Source organism: Eleginops maclovinus, chromosome 7 (assembly GCF_036324505.1).
Source record: "Eleginops maclovinus isolate JMC-PN-2008 ecotype Puerto Natales chromosome 7, JC_Emac_rtc_rv5, whole genome shotgun sequence".
Taxonomy (NCBI): domain Eukaryota; kingdom Metazoa; phylum Chordata; class Actinopteri; order Perciformes; family Eleginopidae; genus Eleginops; species Eleginops maclovinus.
In genome coordinates, this window is record NC_086355.1 from 17,955,787 (window position 1) to 17,982,147 (window position 26,361).

The window sequence follows — 26,361 nt, forward strand, 5'->3', positions numbered from 1 at the left end:
GGACTAAACAAGATGAGGAGGGAATGACAAAGAGAGTAAAACAGAGGTGAGACAAGGCTATGAGAGAAGAGGAGAGAGAAACGAAAATAACTGAAGAAAAGACGGGGGGAGGTAAGCAAAGGAGAGGAAAGGACCCAAGAGAGAATGATAGGAAGAAATGGAGGAAAGTAATAAAGGCATAGAAATAGGCAAGAGGAGAGGGCAAAGGATCTACAGAAGGGAAGATATGAGGAGACAAGTGTCCCATGGCATTTTTCCTCTTTGGCCCACCTCTCCATGTCTTAAAGTCAACCACTGGCCCAACTTTGCTACACACCACCGTGCAACAAATTCCAGGAAAATATGAACTTGTGTCAACTTGTACAGCTTAAACCAATTCAGGCAGACTTTTTTTCCTCCTTGCCTTTTATTTCTACAGTATAAATACCTCAAACAACACTTCTTTTTGCTGTGTGGCGAAAAAATATATTTTATCGAAGCGTAGTTAAAGATAGGGTCTAGTTTGGTGATTACCATCACTGAAGTTAAAATCTGACTCAGCCCTGTGCTTGTATAGCTTAAATGATACACTCACACTATGACTATGTCTCAGGAAGGTATAGTGATATAACATGTTTTTAGATAAGTCTGTAAATATTTAACGTAAACATACTGAAAAATGAATCACTATTAAATTAAGAAAAGGAGGGTCTCATAACGTCATATCTACGGTGGCTGACAGGATCAAATGTGATACAACATCCCAAAACACTTAGACCCAATTAGAAGAAACTTGCTGTAGTTTCAAAAATGTTGTAAATAAAAAACAGGAGCGCTTGTTGACATTTGGGGATTCTAAATTTGGTCATCCGTCACTCATTCATAATTGACAGTGTTAGCTATATAAGCTAAAGCTTACAGATCTGCATTAATATCGGAAAGGAATCATGCGATCATATTGTAAAAACAAGATTTTAGATACATTTCCAGGGACAGTGGGCCAACTTTATAATACCCGAATGTCAGCAACTGCTCCCATCCCAGCTGTGCATCACTTTTTAGTGTCCCCCTTTCCATTGTTTTATTTGCAGCGTTTTGTTTATGCAGTGCTTTTAGTAAAAATTGCGTAATTGCGTCAAGTTGGTGAATGGTTTCTAAATGTTGCGTATAAGTTGGTGAAGACTTAACAAGTGTTGTGGTCTGTTGTAGTGCATTTGCATAGGCTGCCCACCGTACACATCCCAGACAAAAAGAAAGATATGAAAGCAACAATGTTTTACTTTTTATTTGAATAGAGTATTGAATGTGAGTCACACGGTAGATTTATTCTAGACGAAAACATACAACACAACATCCAGATTGAAAATATTTCTGAACAATAACAACATGAAGAGCATAACAAAATGTAAACCAAACATGGACAAAAATAATCTTTAAATAGATGAAAAATAAAGGGGGAAGTTCTGTGACACAAACAAAAGCCAAGATGGGTTGAATTCTGTAGTTGACACGGAAAAGTTTTATTACATTATTTACATCATGGTGACAGTGCTTGTTGCACGTTGCTTTTCATCAATTGCTATACATGCTATAGTTTATTCCAAGCCTGGTTAGAATATCGTCTATAAGTACTTTGAATGTGCTAAACTTAAGACATGCAGATATTTTAATGGTCCTAGAATTACATCACTTGACCGGTCAGATGAAGAAGTGCACAGTACACTTACGGCACTATTAACGTGATTTTTTTCTCTTGAGTCATTCTTGTGTTCTAATAAAGTTATAAAAGTTAAAATTGTAAGTGTAACATCAGCCAGACATGCCATATTATGATTACTGTAGCTCCATTATTGCTAATATTTACCACCATCATGCTGCCTCATATTTCCAAAAAACAAAGTTACAGTAACAATCACTAGCAGAAAATCTTCAAGATTACCATGTACATATGTATATTACGTCCATGCCATTAACACTGTGTGAGAGTTTTTATTTTATGATCTCAATCTAATATTAAATACATGTGTGTATTTTCCGCAAAAAATACAAACAGCTGTTGTTGCAATAGTAATCATCCTAATAATTTAATAATATGCACGGATTCAATGTTCAAACAATTAATGTCATGAGTCAATGCGTTGACATGACATAGGGGCCTCATTCATGTGTGCAAATGGATTTAAGCTTGAAATGGACGAGTGAATACTTCTTAAAATGCTTTCACTGTGTCGATCTGTTTTATTTTGAAAAGTGATCATCCCGTGTTATGTCAGTTCCTGCCTGTTTGATTACCTTATTCAGTTCACCTGGTGCCTTTCTATTCCCCCCCCCAGCTGTGTCTTGTCCTTTTGATTGGTTCTGCAGGTATCTAAATCATACTGCCATCCTTACACTTGTCACTCATTGGTATTTTGTTTGGCTCTTGAAAAAGTCATACAGCAGAGAATAAAAGAAACAGTAACAGTCAGATTTGAATTATGATAGCTTCCTGAAACACATACATTAATATCAAAACAAGGTGATTTTCCTTAAGGGAACAACTGGAGACAATGTATTATTATAGCTCAGTATACTTACTGTACATTGTCTGGTAATAAAATCCATGTGTAAATGAGATGACAGGTTTATGTGGAACATACCTCCTCTGAAAAGGAACAAATAAAAGGTTTTGTCTGCCTCACACAGAGACTGAGAGTCAAAGAGCAGTGTGCTTTTAATAACCAACATGATGCAGTTTAACATCAGACAGCCACTTAAAGATATATAACAGGTACTGTCAACTGTAGGATACGGTGATAACTGGCCAAACTGCACAAACACATAATTAAACACTTCCTCTCTCACACACTCACACACATATGCAAATACAATATCAAACGAAAGCTAACATCCAAAGTGCATTATTACAATAGCCCTGTATATCATAACAGATCAACAAAATACATTATATACATTTTCTCCATACTGAACAATCTCGTGTGAATAAAGCTTTTTCTTTTGGTTTAATAGAAATGGGCAACCACAAAAGGATTTAGGTTATCGAAGGAGTCCATTAAGTCCAAAGTGCTTCTGAGAGAGATGGAAGTGAGTAGTCTTGTCATCATATCTTTATATAAATAACAGTCTTTGCCGCCAGGCCAGATCCACACCTTCAAAACATGGTATTGACAGAATTCTTCAAATATGATACTATGATGCCCTTTCCCTTTTTGTTATATGTTTTTGATGCAGTAGCAAGTAGCAAGCAAGTAGTAGAAAGAAAAAAGTAAAGACAAACATGTTTTTGTATGTTTACTCTTCTTTTAAACTGTGAACAGTATGTACCATGTGAAAAGGGAAGCTTGACAAGGGTTTAGAGGAAGATTTAACGAAGGTCTAAGTTTTGCAAACCTCTGATATTTTTTGCTTTAGATAGCAGTCAATATTAAGGTCTGCTGTTGAACTATTAGTGGAAGTGATACTAAAAAAAAACCTCCTTGCAAAAGTCCTCCTCTTCCATTGATATGTAAAATACACATTCTTTGGTCCTTTTTCATATAAAAGAAAAAAATAGGTAGTTTGCAAAGAACAATATCAGTAAGGAGCAAGAAGAACCATTTCTCTGTTGAATTTCTACTACTTCTTTTGAGTATCACTTCCTATTGTTTCCATGTGGCTGCATTTACTTTCTGTATCTTTTAAACCTTTTGCCAGCACTGTTTATGTTTCTTGAAATTCCTGGGAACCAAATAGCCAGTACTGGGAAATATACATATTGTGGAGCATTATGAAAAAGTGACTTTTATGTGCCATAAAAATCCAAACCCTATCATTCTTTAACAGAAACCAAACTAATGCAAAAACCTCCAAATGTAATAGAAGTAATTATAATCAACCAAGTCATATTGACTGCTGTCCACCTCTGTTCATGAGTTCATCAGTGACAGAGACTAAGCTCTTTTTGGACCAAGCATTTCTTGCACTGGACCACACAACACCAGTGGAAACGACATAGACAGTTCTCCTCAATCACCACTGATTCCTCCCGGTAGCCACGCTCGCAGCACAGCAGGTCGCAGCCGCTGATGTCCATGGCTGTGCTGTTGCACATGCGCCCTCGTGTCCCCAGTGAACCAGTTTTCCGATTTGCAAGGCAGAAATCGGGAGACTCGTCAGAGTAGATCAGATCCTGCTTATCTGGTGGCTTTATGTTCTGGCCGACAGGGATCAGGGTCTTTCCGTCGTTGCCTCCCATCACCTTTGAAGCTCCGTTGAAACGCTCCAATAGGCGGTCGCCCACCTCACGGAAATGAGGCATCTTTTTCCAGCATGTGCGCAAGGTGCATGATCCCGACAGGCCGTGGCACTTGCACTCTGTCCGCATGTAGAGCTTCACAGCCTGCAGAGGAGAAAAAGGAATGGGTGGGTTTTGCATGGCAGGGGTAAGGAGAGAGGTGACGGAGGGCAAATGGATGATAAATATGGAGAAATAAACAAAGTTGTTCAAACAGGAAAAAATGGGACAAAAGGAACTTAAAAACCTTTAAACCAAAGTGAAACAGGACAGCTTTTGTCAAATGACGAGTTCTCTGAAGAAAGTCATTTATTATTGTGTTTTTATGTTAAATCACAGACAAAGCCACTAGAACACACACACACACACACACACACACACACACACACACACACACACACACACACACAAATGCACACACTGATAGATAGGTAAGATAAAAGCCGACGCTATTCAGAAGGAATTTAACTCCCCACCCCCCTTCCCCCTCCATGTTGCCTCTGGCCTTCCTACATCTAACAAGCCTTGACAACAGATCATTCACTTATACTGCACATAATTAACCCATCACACACACACACACACACACACACACACACACACACACACACACACACACACACACACACACACACACACACGCATACACACACACACACACACACACACACACACACACACACACACACACCTGCTGTTTCAGACACACATGCATGCAAAACGTGTATACAAGTATACATGCATGCTTGCACATAAACAGACAATTGCACGCATCACAGCACGCTTATTTCTCAACCTCTGGGCATTTGTGTGCAGTTCTCTCCTTTTGTTAAAATGGTTTGTTTTCGCTAATGCTACAATTGGACTAGGTCCCAAAATCCTCCCCGCTTCTCTCTACCTGCCTTTGACCCCTGCTAAGTGAACTTTGTGACTCTCTGTTTTTCTCGTGCATGTGTCAACATTTTCTAAAAGTGGGTTTAACAAACGGAGGCGAAACACTGACAGCTAAAAGTAAATGGGAAAATTTACCGAGCTGTATTTCAAATGAACGTAATTAGCTACTCTCAATAGCTGCTACTTTATCTCCAGTTTTTCCGTAGCATGTTGACTTATCAAGGCCATACTTCACTCTGCATTCATACAGGCAACAAAGAAGAACTTTAAACTTATACAAGGGCTGTGGAAACGTTAGAAGCTACCTGCCTCGGAGGCTTGAAAACAAAATGTGTGGCACGCTCTAGTTTTTGTGTTTCAGAAACCTGATTCTTGTTAGAATATCAGCTTTCTCCACTACACAAATATGGCTGGGGGCGATGTCTTTCTTGTTGCATGTTCATGGAATGATGGAACATTCCACAGCATAAGCAACACCTTTGCTGCTTAAATGTTTGAGAGTATCTTGAAATGTCACATTAGTGTTTAATACAGCACAGTAGTAGCAGTTCAAATACAGCTTATTGGACACACTACACATTCAAACTAATTCTACCAATTCAATTTTAACAAAGAAACTGCTAATTCTGAAACACTTGCTTACCAGTCGCCCAGCTTCGTTGTTGTGCAGGTCAATGAGTGTCCTAATATCACTCTTGCCCTTTCTCCTCTTAGCGTCCATGAACTGTTTGGACTTCTCATAACCAAACTCCACATCGTCCCCACAGCCCCCCCACTCCCACTTGACTCCGTCCCCAGGGGGAGAAGATGAGGATGGCTTTGGAGGTGCTCTGTTCCTGGTCGCTTCACAGCCACATTGCAGTAGGTCGCCCATACTGCAGGCCTGGGTCACGGCATGGGTCACACCGGCCGCTGTGATGGCATAAACAAATGCTGTCTCCCGGATATCTACAGTACAATGGACAAAAAGAACAGTGGTTTTAAGGTATTAATTGGTTCCCAAGTTGTGGTTGGCACATAGGTCACTAAAATGCAGTATACTGATATTTTGTAGTGTTCAGGACACTTTTGGGCATAATAACAAATTTGCAATCTAGCACTAATAGTTGACCAGCAGGAAGTTACAAAAATGGCAGATTCACGTCCAAAAAAGCACAAATATTGTAGGGCAAGATGCCATACTGGCTCCAAAATGATTATTTTTGGCTTTAACAAAAAGGCTGGTCATTTGCTGTATGTGCCCAAGGCTGTGGAAGATCATTGAAGGATTTCAGTAATTCTATACGCAGAAGTCAAAGTTGTTTTCCTTCATGCGCACTGAGCAACTTTCGTAGGAATGAACCTTGACCACAGTGTCTAGTTCTCTTTCTAAATCCATGACGTTAAACCCAAGACAACTCAGCTGTTTCTCTAAGCAAAACGTAGCAAATATGCATATTCCCAAAATCCCTTAATGTAATAGGATACTATATGTTAAAAACAATATGTAAACAGGAGGTTGGAAACAGGGCAATTCATTTTAACTGATGTGTTTTGGAAATTAGATAAATCAATCCAAATGTGCTAATACTCAACAGCACAAACTTCTTCTTATGCTTGTGTCAAAAGCACACACAAGTACTTTTTATACCCACGCAATTACATACACATGATAAACACCTACAAATTACACCAAACCACATTCAGACATTTGTTGATCATACTCAATATCAATCACAGGACAACAACTGGAGAAAAGAGACAGACAACTACAAGTGAAGGAGCTTGTTTCCATCCATCCATTCATCGAGGCATCTGTCTTTCCTTCCAGTCAGTCAATATTGCAGCTACATGGAACCGGATGAAAGCATCTTTCTCTCACTCCGGGTCCATTACTACAATCTCAGGCGTCATTGGATTTGTGGTGCTGAGAGCATGGCTATCTCTCACTCTCTCATGCACACTCATACACACCACAGCTGCTGGTTTATTTCTGGTGGAGAGCTTTACACTCCCTGCTAAAGGCATGTCCAACCACAACTGCAAATTGATCATCTGTTCTCGCCGGTGGCTACAGCATCATTCTGACCCCTCAGCTCAACACGTCTTTATCCCCAGTTATTGCAGCTATGAACGAGTGACCTACTGGGCTGAAATAAGAGAATGCATATTCATGAATATCTAATGCATTCTTTATGGTCTTTGTCGGGTGAATTTATATTAGTCTATTTTTTTTTCCACTGTTTTATCACTGGCTTTAAAAACAACTATATTCCAAAAACTGTTAAAAACCTGGTTTGAATTATACCTTGCTTGGCAAAAAAATGTTTAAAATACAAGAATAAAAAGAATAAAGCCTACAATATTAAGCCTTTTTTTTTTTTCTTGTTGTTGTTGTTGATAGCAATTTGTGTCTATGGTGGCCGACTGGGGGCAAATGCGCGAATCAAGAAATATCTTTACCGAATTCACAACACATGAGTATAATTTACAAAAACATTCACCAACTTTACGAAGCATGCTGCAAATAAAAAAAATGAGCAAGAAGCTCAAAACACAACAAAAATGGGGACAATTAAAAGTGATGCACACAGCTGGGACCAGATTGCTTGTTTAGGTTTTGGAATGATAAGGTTGGTCTACTGTCACTGTTGGCTGAGTTTGTCCGTTATATAATTGTAAGTGTTTTATCCAAATATTTGAAAGGACTATTATATCTACGTTAGTGAGCTAGCTTACAGCATATCTGCAATTATACCAGAAGGAATCATGTGATCACATTGTTAAAATAAGCCAATAAACCTTATAGCGATAAAGATGGAACCTATAATATTTTGAGTCAATCTTGCATTCGCTGTGCTTCTGCCATCAACGCTCAGACGACTAAATGTGTATTCATCTAATGTTGAAAAAAGCGAATGGCCAGAACTGGGAAACAAATGCAAATGCATTACTTCCTCCAGTTTGAGTAACTTTCGCTAAAACCTACATTGCCCAAATGTTTCATGGAGTCAATTAGCCTTTTTAAAATGATGATACATGTACCTGTTATTCATTTATATTTTTACTATAACCAAATCTGCTTTGGACTGAGTACCACTGAAACGACAGACGGATTAATGCTTGGCTGTATTTCGTTGTGTTCACAGGATGTAAAACAAAATAAATGTATGTAAAAAATTAGCCTAGAAACAAGAAAGCAATTGAAATGGCTCAGAACATAATGTTTCTAAATGGCAAAACTCTTGATACATGAGAAACAAGGGACCGAGAAAATGTATGTGTGTATTAAAAAGAATGAGAGTGGGAAAAAAAGAATACCACTTAGTGGACCATTGTATGTGTGCGGAGACTAAGTGAAGGGCTTTTATTTCTGAGAGCAGGGAAGCAGGGAAGCAGGGAGCGTGCAGTCACCACGTCAACACTGCCAACTCCATATCGCATGATTCAGTGAATGGGATTCATTAGAATTGGTAACACACACACACACATGAAATGGGTGGCGTGCGACGAGACATGCACACCCAAGCACGCCATAATATCAATACCAGCTGTACCCAGAAAAGTTTTGAAAGTTTATATTTAAGTGTTAATGTGCATGTGAATTGCTTTATGTAGATTTATGCACTTCAAATCCTCACATATTTTGGGTTAGGGGTCATTTTGATGTTGAATGAACAAGCAGTCCTGCAGTTTTTATTTTAGTTTGAGATTTGCGTTGGGATAGGGCAGATTAAATAAATCTCTTAATATTTTTTGTGTGTGTCTTTAAATGTGCACGGTGGAGCGTGTGTGTGTATGTGTGTGTGTTTGTGTGTGTGTGTGTGTGTGTGTGTGTGTGTGTGTGTGTGTGTGTGTGTGTGTGTGTGTGTGTGTGTGTGTGTGTGTGTGTGTGTGTGTGTGTGTGCTGTTTAACCTCCTTGCAGAGGGGTTAGGACCACACCTTGCTGTTCCTGCTGTTCAGCAGAATATGGCTAAGATTATCAGGAGCAGCAACATACTCAAATCAAGATGTGTCCTCTCAAAAACTTCTTTATTAAGAGACAGATGAGTAAAACAGCACACAACTCAACATAATTACAATATGGTGTTAGCAACATGAGGTGTGTGCAGACAAGCTGAGAGCCTGACCAGATGTCCTCAGATGCACTGGGAAGACTGCATTTAGTACAGGAAATCTGCATGAGGAAGTTATCATGTCAATAGACATTTCATTCAAGTACAAGAGCAATTGACTTGATTGTTTTTGAAGTGTCAGTAACCTAAAGCAAACAAATTAAACAGAGGGAGAATAAAGGGATTGAAAGAGAGATACAATGCAGAGAAAGGAGTATTGTTATGCGTAAAAGAAGCTATCAGAAATCGGATGATTTGAGGCACCCTGTTTCATATTGTCCTAGGAGACATGAATTCCAAACAAATTCTCTGCCACGGTGGGTGTCTGGGCCTGTCTACGTCTGCTTCTAATTCCAGAAGTCCTTTCTGCAGGAATTAGCACATATTCTTTTAATACCCTGACTTTAATGCATTGGGATGTTGGAGCTGAAAGTACGTCAAGTCAACTCACGGTTCAGATAAGCATAGTTTAATAAAACAGCTGTTGTTTTCTCATAGGAAGGGGTTAATTCTAAGGATTCTCTTTTTTAAGTGTTTTGTGACACCAATGTTGACTGGTGGTCACAAAGATCAGAATTCAGTCTTTCAGAAAGGCCACTAGGTAGTCTGGGTTATTCTACAATCAGTACAATGTAAATAAAACCATAAACTAAGTAAACAAATAGTTGAAAGAGATACAAGTGGAAATAAATTGATTAGTGTACAGTACAAGAAAACTCCCAAAAAGAAGAGTAAATAACACTAACCTTACCAATGGGAGCAATGTTAAGATTGCAAAACATGTGAGTTAATCTCTCAGGAAAACAAAACAACATATGTTTATGCTTAAGCAGCAAAGCCCTTTGGCGGCAGTGGTCAATGTTAATTGAACAAGGAAGACGTCCTTTGACATCATTAATGAGCGAAAAGATGCATGTAAAGAGGATGTTGCATGAATGGCAGGGCCAACAAAACTTTGGACTAAAACACAGGAGATTGTTTTAACCAGTTTCTAACTATTTTTTGGTTGTGAACAATCCTTGGAGAGATTTGAAAGAACAATCATGCAACGTGCACGACTAAACCACGTTAACGATATATTTATAATTGGAACCATTACGAAAAACTAATTTAACCCAAATCACCATCCGTTCCTGAACTTGTTATATGCTTAAAATTAACCAAACGTTAAGCATTGAATTGACAAAAAATAAATCAACTGAAAGGCTGGGTAATTTCCTCACTTCGACTTATTCACAATCGTGCAGCTATGGGAGTTGCCTCCAGCTGGTCACTTGAAAGGATGCAGGTTCAAGGCACTTACGCCTGACATGTAAACATTCATTCAAATACATCTAATCAGCCAAACACATGAATACAACTTTAAAGTGTGTTTTCATGTCCAGGTCTGAGGAAATCACTGTATCATACATGTAGTCTGCAAATCAACAAATCCACCTACTTTAAATAACAGTTCAATAAAAGAAAACACAATGTGTGTAAATGTGTAAACACATGTATGCCTGTGTCTATACCTTTGTGTCTAGCTGTTAAAATCATTAATAAGATAAGAATAACCCATTGTTGATGGATCTAATAACTAACAGCATTAAAACACACACATATACACATACACGTATACACAATCTACGGTATAATGATTGTCACTGAGCAATAACGTTCTTCCCTGTATGTGATCACCCCCATCACTGTGTGTTGGCCCACTCACTCTTTACACAGTATTAGATAGCAGTATACACTATACTAAGAATAACCATGAGGCTAATACGCTACAAAATGTTTGCTTAGACACTTTTTTCCACACCTGTTTGAGCACAGGACATCATCATTTTCTGGCACAAGATGATAGAAAAATATCAACACGTACAAAAAAAAGAGGATTAGAGCCACATAATTCTGACCTTTTCATCCATATGTGACTCAACCTTCTACAAGTTATATTTGCTTTAGTAAGAAACTGTTTTTCCTTTATATATTGCTGGGCCACAGACAGGTAAAACAAAAAGTGAATACAGGTGACACTATTCTACAGATAAGCAAGGATAGAAATCTGCAAGCAATTTTAAGGGGACGAAGACCTTAGGGGAATCAAGAAAGTGCAGACAACACCCCTGTCTAGAAAGAGATGAATGCACTGTAAGTTTTGCAAACTGCTCAAGCGTCACTGTCTAATGTATCAACAAAGAAAAAATAATGTGATTCAAATAATTTAAGAGTCTATTATCACATAAACCTAAATAGATGTCAGTGAGGTTATGTAAACCACTTATAGGGAGTGAACATAAAATACAAAGGCACTTTTATTTTGACATTTACTGCTACTAGTTCATGATAAACAGCCATTAAGAGCAGATCAAGGTAATTGCATACAGAGGCTTCAAAACAGAGGAGCACTTTGGACTCCCTCATAGACAGGTAGGAATTTATGATTAATTGTAAGACTGTCTTCTACCGGTAGATTCTTGTCCCCTTTTCCCTCTCTCTTCCCCTCTGTCTCAATATATCTTTGTGTCACCATCCTTTTTTCCTCAATCTTTCTATTCCTGTCAGACAGACTGGCAAGAGGCAAGGCAGTGTCAAAAAAGTGTGCTCTTTATCCATATAGTACAGTTCATGTACATGAGTTACTGACAAATAACGTAACCTGTTCTTATCTTCTGAGGCCAAGTTACGCTAATGTGAACAGCTGGTTATTACATTGATGTGAAGTATTGAAGATGAATGGTCCAGGACATTTTCTTAGTGAATATGAACCTTGTGTGATTTAAAAAGAGAATACTTTCAAGGAATATTTTAAAAACTGTATATCAAAGCAGACAGATATCAGCTTCCTGACTGCAACTTACATCAAAACTGAAAGGTCATCTATATGGTGGCCGACAGGTGCAAACATGCCACAACGGCCCGTACACTTGCATTAAGAGAAACACGCTGCACTTTCACAAACGAAGCAAATTTGAAAACACAAATGTGCCAAAACACATGTAAATGGAGAAACATTATCACACAACTTGACAACACATGTGTTGCATTTAGAGAACCTTCACCAACTTGACGAAACAAAACGCTCAAAATAAAATAAAGGTGAGGGGACCAGAGCAGTTGTTGCCATTTGGGGATTATAAAGTAAATAAACTTGGCCAACTAACTGTTTTTGTTAGTTTTCATTTGTGTTTTTATAATTGCATCGTTTCACCTTGTGCAAATGTTTTGGTTGTATCAAGCTTGCACCTGTCGGCCACCATACATCTGTTCTGAGATGCTCAAAAAAACTTTTTTTTAATCATCTAACTCCAATTAAAAATGTAATGTGTACACCTGCTTATCTTAATTGTTTACTTTTTCTTTCCACTCCAGGAAAATGTTAAAAGTTGAAAAAAAATATTTTAAAGTAAAATTGTTTTTTTTTTAAGAAAGCTTTGGTCAAGGTTTTCCAAAATGAGAAAGCTTTGATGTTATAAGGCCTCAAATAGCAATTCAGTATCGACTGTTATATGACATCATAGACTAATTTATAATACTGAGAAAATCTTTATGGTAAAGTAAGGTAAGCACAAATGTCACTATGCACTTCTTCCAGCAATGTGACCGCAAATGGATTTAATAACATGCTTGACACATTGTTGTTGTACTTTAATATTGGTTATTTCTTATTTGTTGACTAAACACAAAGAAAAAAGAGACAGGCAGCTCTCTATAAATCTAATCATACAGGAGAAAAACCAAAACAGTAATTGAAGAGGACCCAGCGCCGACCCGGCATTAGTTATATTACAGACTTCAAAGAGCCGTAGGAAGATGTTCAGAGATCTTAAGAGAGATGTTGGGAGAAAAAAGCAATTTTAGCTGATCATTTCAAGCTTGCCCAATCTGATGAAAAGCTGAGTCAGTCAAGTGTGAATATGTTTGGTCTGAAATACAACAGCAGCCCTTGTCTGTTGGTCTGCCATCAGACAGGGATCTGACCTCAAGTTGACGAAGGCAGCTGTGGTCGTGAGGTCGTTGGTTCAGATCCTAAGGTACTCACAGATGAAAAATGGGACTTGACAATATTTGTAATCAGTGAAAGGCCTTTGGAAGGACCAATGCCACAAAGATTTTATGGGAATTTCCCATCGTAGGTCTGGGTGATGGGTCAAAAATCCATAAAACTGAGTAACATACAAGTAGTGGTATTATAACCCAATTTGATGGATAAAGGAGTGGCATTGATCATCACATCCGAGCCAATAAGATAGTTTTCCATAAGGTTGAATCGTTTCTCTAAGTAGGTATGGATGAGAGCATCACTCCATCACTGCACAGCACGCCCCCCTTCTGGTGAAACCAAAACAGAAAAATAAAGTTTCATCATGCCCTAAAGCTGCTGTGTAGTGTTTTGCATGTTAATAAATAAAATAAAAGATCCAGAATTATGATTTTATTTCCTTCCACTTAAAAAAGGACAATAAAAAAAGAGATCTGTGGCTTCAGGCTATCCACCGAGAGGACATAAATTGTAAACAATTGGAGCCTGTCAGTTAATACTATATGTCTGTGGAAAACCACATCATGAACAGTTGTAATGTTAAAAGTCAAAGTAAAGAATGTAGATGTCACATTAAATTATAAAACCATGGAAACCTTCCACAATCTAATTTCACCAAACATTCACCATACATCAATGTGGATCGTCGATCTCCAATGACATTGTGTATGTGTTGACCTGGCTGACGATCTTATTTGGTCTCCATATAGATTAAAAAATGCAGGGTTTTTCTAAATATTTTGATAGGATAAGTAAAGACCTCAGAATTTGTATTTACCGGCAGTCTAAGGTCTGAAGATATCTTCACTCAAAAAGGGGCCATGACATAGAGGGAAAGTACCTAGATAGGTTGCCATCATGTACAAATTGCACTCCATACTAGATAATGGAGGGAGTATATAAGGGGGGGGAAAAAGAGACACAAAAGCATTTACCAACAAGCAAAACACATTCCTTCCTTACTTACCTTGCTGCAATATTTTGCCAAAGTACTTGTTGTGGCTAGTGCAGTTCCAGCGGCGGTATCTGAACTGGTACTGGCACTCCCTGACGCCCAGCCTTGCTCCTTTGGCCACCTCACTGACAATCTCTGGCTGAGTTTGACACAGCTCAGCCTGCTTCCCTGCCAGACGCTTTGCCTTCCTGCAAATGCTGTTGGGGTCCATCACCAGCGGACTGCCGACCGCCCTGGGAAAGATTAAAAATGTTTAGACAGAATAGACAATTATTCTTACAATATCATGAAAACAGGTTCACAGTTTTCTTGGAAAGCATCACCTGTTAACTTAGTCACTGACCCTGCAAGTTGTGTTGGGGTTAATCATCAGCTGCTTACCACCCTGAAAAACTTTAAACAGTGTAATACAGAATGTAATTATCCCACGGAATCATGATAACAAGTTACTACTTTTTCCTTGGTTCGCAACAGCTGTTAAATTATTCACTGACCCTAACCATACCCCTTATTCTGCAAATGTTGTTGGGTCCATCACCAGCTGCCTACCACTATTCTAAAGTTTAAGCAATGTTAGAAAGCATAGGTCAATCATGCTGTATCATGATAACAAGTTCCCACTTTTTTCTTGGTAAGCAACACCTGTTAACTTAGTCACAGAGTAAACAATGTGGCTGCACTCATCAACAGCCACAAACCAAATGCAAGCTAAGACCTTCCTGCGGCTGCTAAGCCTGCCAACTCCACCCACCACTTCTCGGCTGTGGCGACAATGTGCTTCTTGAACAGGCACGTGGGAGACAACAGAGCACAGATTTTCCCAAAGGCGTCTCAGCTCTGACGTCAGATTCACAAGTCTGTATTTTGCTGTTGGACGGAGCTTTGGATAACTGTGTGGTCCTCACAAAGTTGGAAGTGAAACAGTTGGAAGTTTCTTCACAGACAGGCAGTTGATCCTAAAGTTGATTTTGGTAAACCAGGAGATTTCCCTATGATACAGCCTCGCTTGAGTTTTAGTAACAGTTAAGAACTTCACAGCTTAAACCACACATATTTCTCAAATCAGTGCCGCTTAAATAATACACAGATTAAATCCAGCTGAATGAAAAATGTACATGTATTTAAAATATATATACATCTTGTATTTGATGAAAATGAACCCTGGACCTTAGTAGCTTTGATAGATGACTGTATAAAATAAAGATAAATAGTTTATTCTAACTCTTAATGGGAAAATGGACTTGGCTCTGCCACTTGGAAGCACTGCCAGCGTCTGTGGCCACTTCAGTGGAGTAACAGGAAAGTGGCTTTATGAGATGACTTTATTTCCATTCTATTTCTCCTCTCCTTGCCTTAACTGTTATCCACTTATCCCCTCTATCCCCCTATTCTGCTAACTTTATGTACATTTAATTCCTATTCTCACATCCTTTCAAACACTCCATATCTCTCCCTTGAATCTTCTCCACAGTGGATTGTAAGTACTGAATCTCAGCAGATGTGATCTTTAACTCCAAGTTTCAGTATGAAAAATAAGTCAGGAGGGTATGCATGACATTGAGTGGGAAAGCAAAAAGGACTACCTCATCGCCTTTCATTCAGCCTTGTCCCCGTTAATCGCACCGCCCGATATCATTCATTTGCTCAAAGAGTTTGTTTTAAGAAGTATATAATCTGTCAGTTATTTGGAGAATCATACAAAACAGAACAAACACTCTCGCCAACGCCCTCCCCTGACTGTCTAATGCTGAGCAAGACACACACACACACACACACACACACACACACACACACACACACACACACACACACACACACACACACACACACACACACACACACACACACACACACACCATGTATGTTGAGTTGTTGGAGGAGCACGCGACATAAGATTTTCATTGCCAACATATACGTTGTATATGCTGTGCATATGACCAATAAAGCCTTGAAACCTTGAAACCTTGAAACACACACACACACACACACACACACACACACACACACACACACACACACACACACACACACACACACACACACACACACACACACAGGCACATTCACCACAGTCTATCATTTTTTGAAGGTTTTTCACAACCTAACCATCTATATAATCTATATAATGTCATCAGGTGATTGACCTCAACCACCTTTCACATGGAATCTTGTTTCATCCTCTAAGCAAATAACATCGCAGAACAGAAGTATCCAGAGGAGATCCAAATACTGTTAACCACCAGGACATAAACATGTGATAAGAGCAGATAGAATGGATTTTAAGTCATGGTTTCCATGTAATCCATTCTGATAATTCAACTTTTCTGAAGATTAGTGGGCATACATTTTCCTAATCCTACAGCATGTGCCATAATATGTGGTGTTTAATGTGGAAATTATAGTAAAAGATAATAGTTGCATTCGCCCGTCTGCAAGCAACCACACACACACACACACACACACACACACACACACACACACACACACACACACACACACACACACACACACACACACACACACACACACACACACACACACACACACACACACTCCAGGGACACTGCTGCATTCTTTCTATGATAATGTGTTGGAAACATCACTATGGAAACAATGCTGTTTTTGCAATACAGGTGTTCTGTTGGTACACTGTGCATGAGTGTGTATTTATTTTTCAAATGTGTGTAGCAGTCACAAAGATAATGAAATGATACAGTCTGCATGTGTTAATTAGCGGGTACAGGTACAGTACTTAGCAACGCACACTCCCTCTCAACAACCACTCATTATTTACCCACTGATATCAGGCTGTGTGTTTATGTGTGTGTGGCAGAGAGAGAAAGAAAGAGACAAATGTTCTGTATTTTTTTTAAAGTATTTGTAGATTTTGATGGATGTGAGAAATAAAATACATTCAATTGTGGACGTGCCAGGGGCAGCTCTGAGGCCAGTTATGTCAGAAGCTTACAATAGCCAGCCTGATTTTTTACAATGGGAGGTGTAGAGTTGTAAAACTAGCGAATGTACTGGATGACATTTGGGTGGAGTCCTGGAAGCCAAAGACAGAAACAGTCAGAAGGCTTTGACAAGGGGAGGAAAGTGTCTTTTTGATCTCTGTTGGCAAAAAAGCAAATACTGCACAACCAGCTATCAAAACTGATTAGACATATAGCTTTTGGTGGAAGATTCGATGCATCAATATTTGGAATTGATATATTTCTGCGTATTCATTTTGTCAAGAAATGTGGTATTCAATCTATAACCTCTGCTAAGGAGCTTATGTTCAAGGTTCTGTTTGTTGGTTTGTTTGTCAGCAGGATTACAGAAAAAAATACCAGATCATCATTATTGTGGAAGGATGTAGAATGGGCCAAGGAAGAAGCGATTCAATTCTGGAGTGGATCAGAATCACAGGGTAGTTACAGGCATTACTTTTCTCTTTTGGAAACAGCTTTGTGAAGGTCTGCCCTTCTTGTTTTGTATCATTCTCCAAGTAAGTGACAGATTATATACATATATAAAAAAATATATTTCTCTTGGTTCAGTTTGAACGTTTGATTCGTCACTGGAGATTAGACTTGGACATTTCAAAGTGTATAGTATTGTAATATGTAGTAGGGAACTATATAATACATCATACATCTGTTTAGCAGCACCTTCTCTTTCTCTGTAAACACAAAACATGTAAAAAGAAATCAGTTACAACTTAAATATATAAAAAATAATCTTCGTTAAAATGCATGAGCAGCTGCAAAACAGTGGCAAAGTGATGAATAGCTGAACTTTTCTTAAGTATAACTACACGGTTTTCTCAGTACATACCTAAATCAAGAGTACTGATTTAGGTATTTACTTCAGAACAAAACTTGAAACCATTTTAACACAGTGGGATGAAATCATCCCTTTATTTCGGTTGAAGGCTATTTTGTTAATCCCTATTGGACTTTCTTTATTATAAGTTTAGAAACAGGGCATGATGGTAGTGGAATGGGAATGTAATCTGAATCGGAAACTGGAGTGAACTGAGGTGGAAAAGCGCATTGCCGGCACCATACCCAAAAATGGGGCGCAGTGATTGGATAATAGGATGACAGTAAGCGCCTAGCATTCTTGCCCTTGTTTGGAGATCTTTACATAAGAGTGTGCACCCCTGCGAGGTTAAAAAGGACATGGGAATACTTTGTTGTAGACTCCAAAAATGTACATGTGGCAGGTGCAAAGATGAGCAGAATTGTTTTTAGACATTGTCTTCACTTTTCCATGAAGCAGTAGTGGACAAAAAGCTGCTCTAAAGTAATATTGTCTTGTATTGTACTGTATATTTTATAACTGCTGGCTTGAAACCTATTAGAAAATAACAAAACAACACTATCTACCACATCTTATAACTCTGAAAGGGACTGTCCTTCAGCTAAAAAACACAGAATAGGATGCTTAAGTGGATGCTTACATGTGCACAAATGCAGGGTGCACACAAACTCCTACATATACAAAAACACATCTACATCCATCCAGGCCTTGGCTACTGTGCAGGCATGCAAAAAGATAAAAGCACACTTGGATAAGGAAGTACAAAGCCAGGCAGTAATCAGATCTTCTTCATGCAAAGTGCCAAAGTAATTTATGAAACATCTCTTGAACAGATAACCGTGCAACGCATTGATAGTATCAGGGGCTTTGAGGAAACATTGTCTTGCGTGAATAGCTCTTGATGATGATAAAGTCGCAAAACAGAGACATAGGGTCATACAGTGAGAGATAAAACAAGATAAAGTTACAAAAATACCCAAATCAATTGCTGCTTCCACCTGCGACAAGTTAACAATCCAATCCAAACCCTTTGGTTGCCTTGCTTGGATATTAATGAGATCATATCAGTGATATATTTTTACATTTCTGACGGCAAAAATAATGTACTTTCTTCTTCGAAATACATGCCTTTTTCAGTATTTTCTGAGCCAAGAGGTGGGTCAGAAAGAGATTAAACGTTGGTGCTCAGAATCACCTCAGGTTTTATTAACAATCTTAAGGCATCATAGATAAAGTTCTGTACTGTACGGGGCCTTCTTTTTTTTTCACACCACCCACGAATGAGTGAATTTCATCCCTCCTTAATCCCTAAAGTATGTGGAGATGAAGACAGTCACGACAAGCATTAGTCTTAGACGCCAGCGATAGAGAGAATGAGTAATAGTCAAAGAGGAGAAAGCTAAAGAGAGGGTGTCTAGAGACAGAAAGTGATGGTGGGGGGTCCACTGTAAGATAAGATACAAAGATATTAAGCAATGATAAAATGATAGAGATATTAAATTCCAAACAAAGGTTTGAGCTGTCTGGCGTCCTAAAACAAAGGGATGTGAACAAATTCACCATCTTGCCGGCGTCCCTGTGTTGATGAGAAAGTCTGTGTGCCTTCAATAATCAATTTCCTGTTTACTTGACCTGCAATCTGGAACACATCAGTCACTTTTAGACATGTCTGATGATGTTGTTTTTACTGATGTAGAACACTTCTGAAAACAATTAAGTTCTCAGAATTTACAAAACCAAAGTGTGACTAAGATGAAACCAACACCACCAAACCATTTCACTAAAGAAAAACAACTAGTTTGTTCTGTGTTAATAACTTGTTACAATGGCACACCCAAAATCCCTTACAGCTCAAGTGATCCAAGTATGGATCTGTTGAGGGAAAAAAAAGGGTCTGGAAAGGTGTGTAGTTGTTTTTAGGGCAATGAATGAGCAGACCTGGAATGACAACTTGATATGTAAGCTGGTTCTTTTGTTACCACATGGGAATCTAAATAGGTAGAGGAGTAGCGTAGAAATTCAGCTGGAAATAAGCATTAAGGGGCCTATATCAACACTGTCTGTCTTTTAGTGTGTTTTACATGATTTTCCAAGTGAATTTATGAGTAACGATAGCATGTGTTTCTGGTAAGCTAGTATGCTAGCTTCTGTATTAGAGACGCTACAGAGATCTTTCAGAAAATCAAGTGGGATGAATATTTGCCAGGTATGGGTAAACAAAACGTAGTGTCAGTGTTCATGTAAAGTGCACTGACATAGGTTATTTTGTGTATTACTAAGCTAATCACAGGTGGTTCACTTTTAGCTTTCTTACTCAAAGCTACATTAACTTGGAATAGCAAAGCTAAAGTTAATCGAAGCTACAAGTACCAATAATTCTACATTTACAGTCATATCATGGTCATTACAGTCTTCAAACATAATTATTTGAGACAATATTAAGCATTACATTTTCATTTTCACTTTCACTGAGGTCATATAGCTTTGTTTTCCAAAACGTATGGCATGAAGAACACTTTTTCTGATAAGTCCCACGCTGTTTCTCCCCAAAATGTGGTTGTTTTGTTCAATTGGAAGTTGTCATTGTGCTTGTTCACCATTTTAGGTAAGTATCACAATTGATAGCACACTGCAATAAAATGACATGTATCAATAAGAAAGAAACAGTAAGGACTTAAATCTCCACACAATAAGAGCTCCTACTTTAAACTGAATTCCGAAAGGCATCAAAACCCAGGCTAAGTTAACAGAGTCTTAACGTTAACTTACAAATTTTACATTTAGATTTCAAGCAGGCTCAGCCAACCCCAAAACTGTGAGTTTGGCAAAGTTTTTGCCCTTTTTCGTCAAATTATGGACATATTGACATTTCCTGGACCATTTTACCCTCTACTCTACTATATATAATTCTGACACTGGAACATATATAAAGTATGAAATCCCACAAAAACCAAAAAAGAGCAAACACACAAAGCCACACACACACATAAACATATTTAATTCACTTCTCTCCCTGATGCCAAACCCACATCATCAGTTAATCTTTATCTGTACCCATCTCTCTGGTCCTGATTAGACATCTAGCTTTTCAGACAAGATAAGATCTGTTACAATGAAACTCTCCTCTGGTAATGATGGTGGTTCTGACTATAGGCTATGTGCGCGTGAGTATGTGCATAATATATTTTCCCAAAACGGTAGGACTGAAAGAGTGCATTTGTTCATCTCTGAGTGCATGTTAAACTGATTAACCGGGTTTCGCTGTACGAAGATGTATTCTGATTGTCACTAACATAAACCAAATATAGACCATGTTGCAATAGGACAGAATAGCCATGACACCAATTCTATATCCCATTCCAAAGGCATCAAAACCTGGGCTCAGCTGACGGAGTCTTAAGGTTAGCTTAGAATTTACTGTTCAAGCTTGCTCAGTTAACCCCAAACAGTGAGAACCGCATTTGCCCTTCTTCGTCAAATTGTAAAATACTTTAATATTGTTGCCATAAATTGGGGGGTGGGGGGTTAATGGACGATGCCCGTTTAGCAAATAGATCTTCTTTCGTTAAATTGTTTGTAAAGTTTAGTGATTTCATTTTGAACAGTTGCAACACTGTCACGCTGACAAATTGTTTTCAAAGGCGGCAAACGGAGGGCGGACGGACAGACAGACACTGAAATATAAACATTCTTGTGTGGCAGTTCCCTCCACAGTAGGTGTCTCCGGTATGACTAGATAAAAGCAAAGCAGAAATTTGAAACACACACACACACACACACACACACACAGCAGTTTGTGTAAAGGTGTGTGTGTGTGTGTGTGTGTGTGTGTGTGTGTGTGTGTGTGTGTGTGTGTGTGTGTGTGTGTGTGTGTGTGTGTGTGTGTGTGTGTGTGTGTGTGTGTGCACCTGTAGACTTGTGGCACACTCCGGGCGGGCCGTTTGCCAAACTAGGTCTGTGTGACAGACGCACACACACAAACACACACACACTAGTTGGCCCTTCTAAGCACTGCGGTCAAAACCAGTATAAGAGAGCAAAGGCATTCCTCACTCCTCTGAGTCTCTGCTCTCAGGCCAAATGATTAGAGTGCTTCTAATCAGCAGAGGCTCTGAAAGGACAGCTATCTCCCCGCATTTCATCTGCCTCACTCTCCAGCTCTCACTGCAGCTCTCTCGCTTTTCCTTCAGCGACAACCTATCTGTATGATAGGTATTTTCCTTCAAAAGACAAGTACAGCTAAAGAGACATAAGGAGACATTGAAGGGGAGCGAGCATGAGACAGAGAAAGAGAGATGTATCGATGGTATGTCCAGCAGCTTTCAACAGAGAGCATCATTGTCCTGGCAGACCCCGGGAGCAATCCACAGGTGTATAGCTTCACCCTAGCTGCACCCCTTTGTAGGAGTGTATGTGTGTGTGTGTGTGTGTGTGTGTGTGTGTGTGTGTGTGTGTGTGTGTGTGTGTGTGTGTGTGTGTGTGTGTGTGTGTGTGTGTGTGTGTGTGTGTGTGTGTGTGTGTGTGTGTGTGAGTTTGTCTGTTCAACAAGTGAGTAGGTGAAAGAAGATGACAACGCATGTCAGTGGGGATAAAGAGGATGTCATTGATTTATTACTGTTGATTCCCTTAATACATCTTTATTTAAAATGAACCTCCTGCAGAACGTGCCGACCATAGAGAGCTATTAAAGGGATTAAATATATTTTAACACAGTGTCTGCTGAATCAGTTTCTTAAGAATTCAGTTTTATAAATTGAGATGTCTTTTTTTATTCTGTCTTACCCAAGCTTTTGAGTCTTCCAATTAATCCCACCATTGATTAGCAATGCTGTGTAAAAATGAATAATTCTTTTCTTGGTAGGAAATGGTAAAAGGAAAGTATTTTATTACGGTTATGTACTGTCTTTTTTTTTTATATATATATATATAGATTCTGCTCAGGTCTGACATAATTTTGCCCAAAAGGGTTTGAAAGCAATATTAATGACTGACCCCTATAGGGATATTGTTTTCCCTACACCCTTTAACAGCTGAGTCACAGCACAGTTCAGCTACAGATCAGCACCCCTCTGGCTTAAACTGTCCTGTCTTTGTCAATGCTCTTACCTCCATCTTTCCTGACTGAGTTTTTCTCCAGTAAACCCATCCCTGAAAATCCTGTTGATGTTTTAATGTGGACATGGAAAATGGACCTTCTGGAACCCAATCACAAAATTATTATCCAGTCGCCTCTAAAGTTACAAGAGTTAACTTAGCTAACCCTCTTTGTGATCAGTCATGTTACACATCTAATCCGTATCCATGTGAATTTTGTCTTTTTTGCAATCAAGCTAGAATACAACAGATTAATACTATATGTAGAGCACAAACGACAAGTCAGGTCACACAAACAATGGAGAGCTTTTGATGGAAAGGACAGAGGTTTACCCAGATTAGTTTTTCTAAACAGATGCTGGCTTTGATGCACTCTTGAAGTTTGCCAACCAAAAGAGGACAAAGGATGATTTTTGAGCAGTTCAGGCATCTAATTGTGAATGTAAAAACATCCAAGGTCACAAGTGTTGCATGCATATTATGTATTATTGTACACTGCATTTTCTTTTCAAGGTACACCTAGGCAGATTACTTGCTCTCCAACAGGATATCTTGAAAACCATGTCCTCTGTCAGTACACAACCTCACTTTTAGAACAGCACGGGAGGTCCTTTCATCAAGTTAATTATTTCACCAAGGCAATTGGGCGCAGGTCATTTTTGCCTTTCTACCGCCAATTATTTCTGCCTAGATCCTTACGGAAACAATCAATTTTTCCTAACAATGGTAATTCCATGTAATTCTTAAATTCCCCACAGGCTACCTGTGATAACCTCACGCATCTATAGATATTTGACGAGATAGACTAATGGAAAACTCCACCTTCAAAGACACATCTTCCTCTGAAGCTGCCAGACCAACTGCCAGTCAAACAAGGACATTGAGAAGACTTACACAGCCTCTGTGACACTACAACCCACAGTGACCTTGACTGGGCTGTGAATGAACAGTGGGAGGTTTCGCTGCAATAAAAAAAAATATTACAAAGCTTCACATTCAAACACTGCCGCTTTGGAGAAGTGTGTGTGTGTGTGGTGTGTGTGTGTGTGTGTGTGTGTGTGTGTGTGTGTGTGTGTGTGTGTGTGTGTGTCTGTCTGTCTGTCTGTCTGTCTGTCTGTCTGTCTGTCTGTCTGTCTGTCTGTGTGTCTGTGATTGTGTGTGATAAAGAGAGAGGGCAAGACTGTGATAAATATTACATTTTGTCAAATGAACTATGCCCATAAGAAGACAGTTGGAAAGTTTGCACAGACAGACAGACAGACAGACAGACAGACAGACAGACAGACAGACAGACAGACAGACAGACAGACAGACAGACAGACAGACAGACAGACAGACAGACAATATGTTATCAGCAGATCTGCAGGGTCTGTCTGTCTGTCCGACTGTCACACACCTTGCGGAGCTGAGCCCTTATGAATTGTTTTATGATGACATATCCACTGTGCCTAGAGGGCCACCTGACATTCCTGACTCTGAACCCCCACTACACACACCCGAACACACACCACCTCCACAAATCTCCCTGTCCTCTCTCCTGCATGTATTACTGCAGGCAATGAGCAGCAGACACCTCTCTCACCACTCCTGTTCCTCTGTCTCTTTGTCCTGCACCCTGGGGACCCATATTTCCCAGAATCATTGAGACATATTTGGACTAATGGTTAACTTTTCCATTATCTTAAGCTGTGTTTGTGTTAATATTGTATCAAAACTTAAAAATAATGATATTCTTATATTATTTATTTTTGAACAAACAAGATTATTTTATACATGGAGGCAACTGGTCTTGTTCTTTTTTTCTTATTTTTTCCAATTTTAATGCATTCTTTAAATGTGTTAGTTAGTTTTTTGTATGCTGCAATTAATATTTTCATCGGTTTTTTGACCACACTCGATAAAACGCAGACAGTATGATCTATGTAGGTGAAATGCTGAGAGATGTGTGAGGTGCTGTATTGGTAAATATATCAAACATGATTACGCCCCATAATACAAATACAACTAAGTCAGCTGAGGTTGTTTAAATCTCAGGTTGACACGAAACATAACACACGTGGTAAATACAGAGCACTTACCACCAGAGTCCAATGATATTGACCGGACAGAGCAAGATAAAGAACAGGGCCAGTTGGATCCGTGATAGACGAACCCTCATGGTGAACGCAGCAAATCCTCGAGGAGATCCCCCTGCAAAGTTTAGAGTACTGACGAGCTCAGCCAACACCGAGTTGGATTATTTCTTAAATACATAGGAGGTCCTTGATTTCTGTCGGTGTCAATAAAGCTCACTGGAAACTGTCTGTCACCAAGAGCGCAAAAAGTTCCTCATCCAACTCCTCTTCGGTGGGGCGCATCTTAATGCGCAACGAAGTTGGTCAAGAGGCTACTGAAGAGATGTCCGCTTTCAAAGGTGTGGTTAACCTCTTCATTATCGTTCTGCACTATCTGTCGCTGCACAATAACATGTTTTCAAAAAGGTCAGATGAAGAAGGAGAAGTGTCTCAAAGCGGGAAGTCCTCGCTGACTGCGGAAAAGCGCACGGTGGTTATGAGGACAGTCGGTAGTTTCGCCACTCTGGGGATATTAAAAACAAAGAAATTATATATTTGTTAAAGAATAACACTGCTGTCTTTAAAAAAAAGTGCGTTTGTTGGTGCTGCTGGATGTTCTTCGTTGTCTGCGCGCTGTGCCCTGACGCACAGATGAACTTGGAGAAGTGGTTTTGTGTGCGCACCGGCCGCATGTACAGGCGTCTGTGTGTGCCACAGTCTTGTCGATGTGTTTTCTTTGGATGATAAAGGGAGGAAAAATGCGCTCTTCTTCTTCCACCTTGGTGTGACGTCGCTCCAGGCGAAGCGAAATCCTCGCTGTCACTCAGAGAGGGAGAGAGAAAGAAACTGCAATTAGTTTCAGGAGGACCCGGCTGAGAGCAGAGAGGGGGTAAACACACACACGCAGAGCTGTCACACACTCTGTTTACCGTGCACCAGAAATCAGAGCTTATGGAATGAGGTGATGTCAGCACAGGTGTGGTGGTACCTTTTTTGATATATGTGCCAAAAGGCTGGCACCTTCTGAAGTCAACTGAGTGTGTCATGTCTTTTGTTTGGCTAAAACAAAAAACAAAAAAGCATTTACTTATTCACTGTAGTAATAAAAAGACAACTGTTGTTGCACATCAACTTTTCTGTACACGAAAGAAGCCAAATTTAATCAATTGCCTCAAGAAAG

The 26,361-nt window shown here is 39.3% G+C and overlaps 1 protein-coding gene across 1 annotated transcript; it reads right to left on the bottom strand.

Annotated features, from left to right (window-relative positions):
• Positions 1 to 1,249: 1,249 nt before the first annotated feature.
• On the bottom strand, positions 1,250 to 26,026 carry wnt6b (wingless-type MMTV integration site family, member 6b). Its single transcript, XM_063888184.1, has 4 exons — positions 25,206 to 26,026; positions 14,236 to 14,456; positions 5,790 to 6,094; positions 1,250 to 4,357 (listed from the first exon to the last, which is right to left on the bottom strand). Exons 1-4 carry the CDS (start codon positions 25,283 to 25,285, stop codon positions 3,896 to 3,898), a joined length of 1,068 nt encoding a protein of 355 aa, XP_063744254.1. The 5' UTR covers positions 25,286 to 26,026; the 3' UTR covers positions 1,250 to 3,895.
• Positions 26,027 to 26,361: the final 335 nt, after the last annotated feature.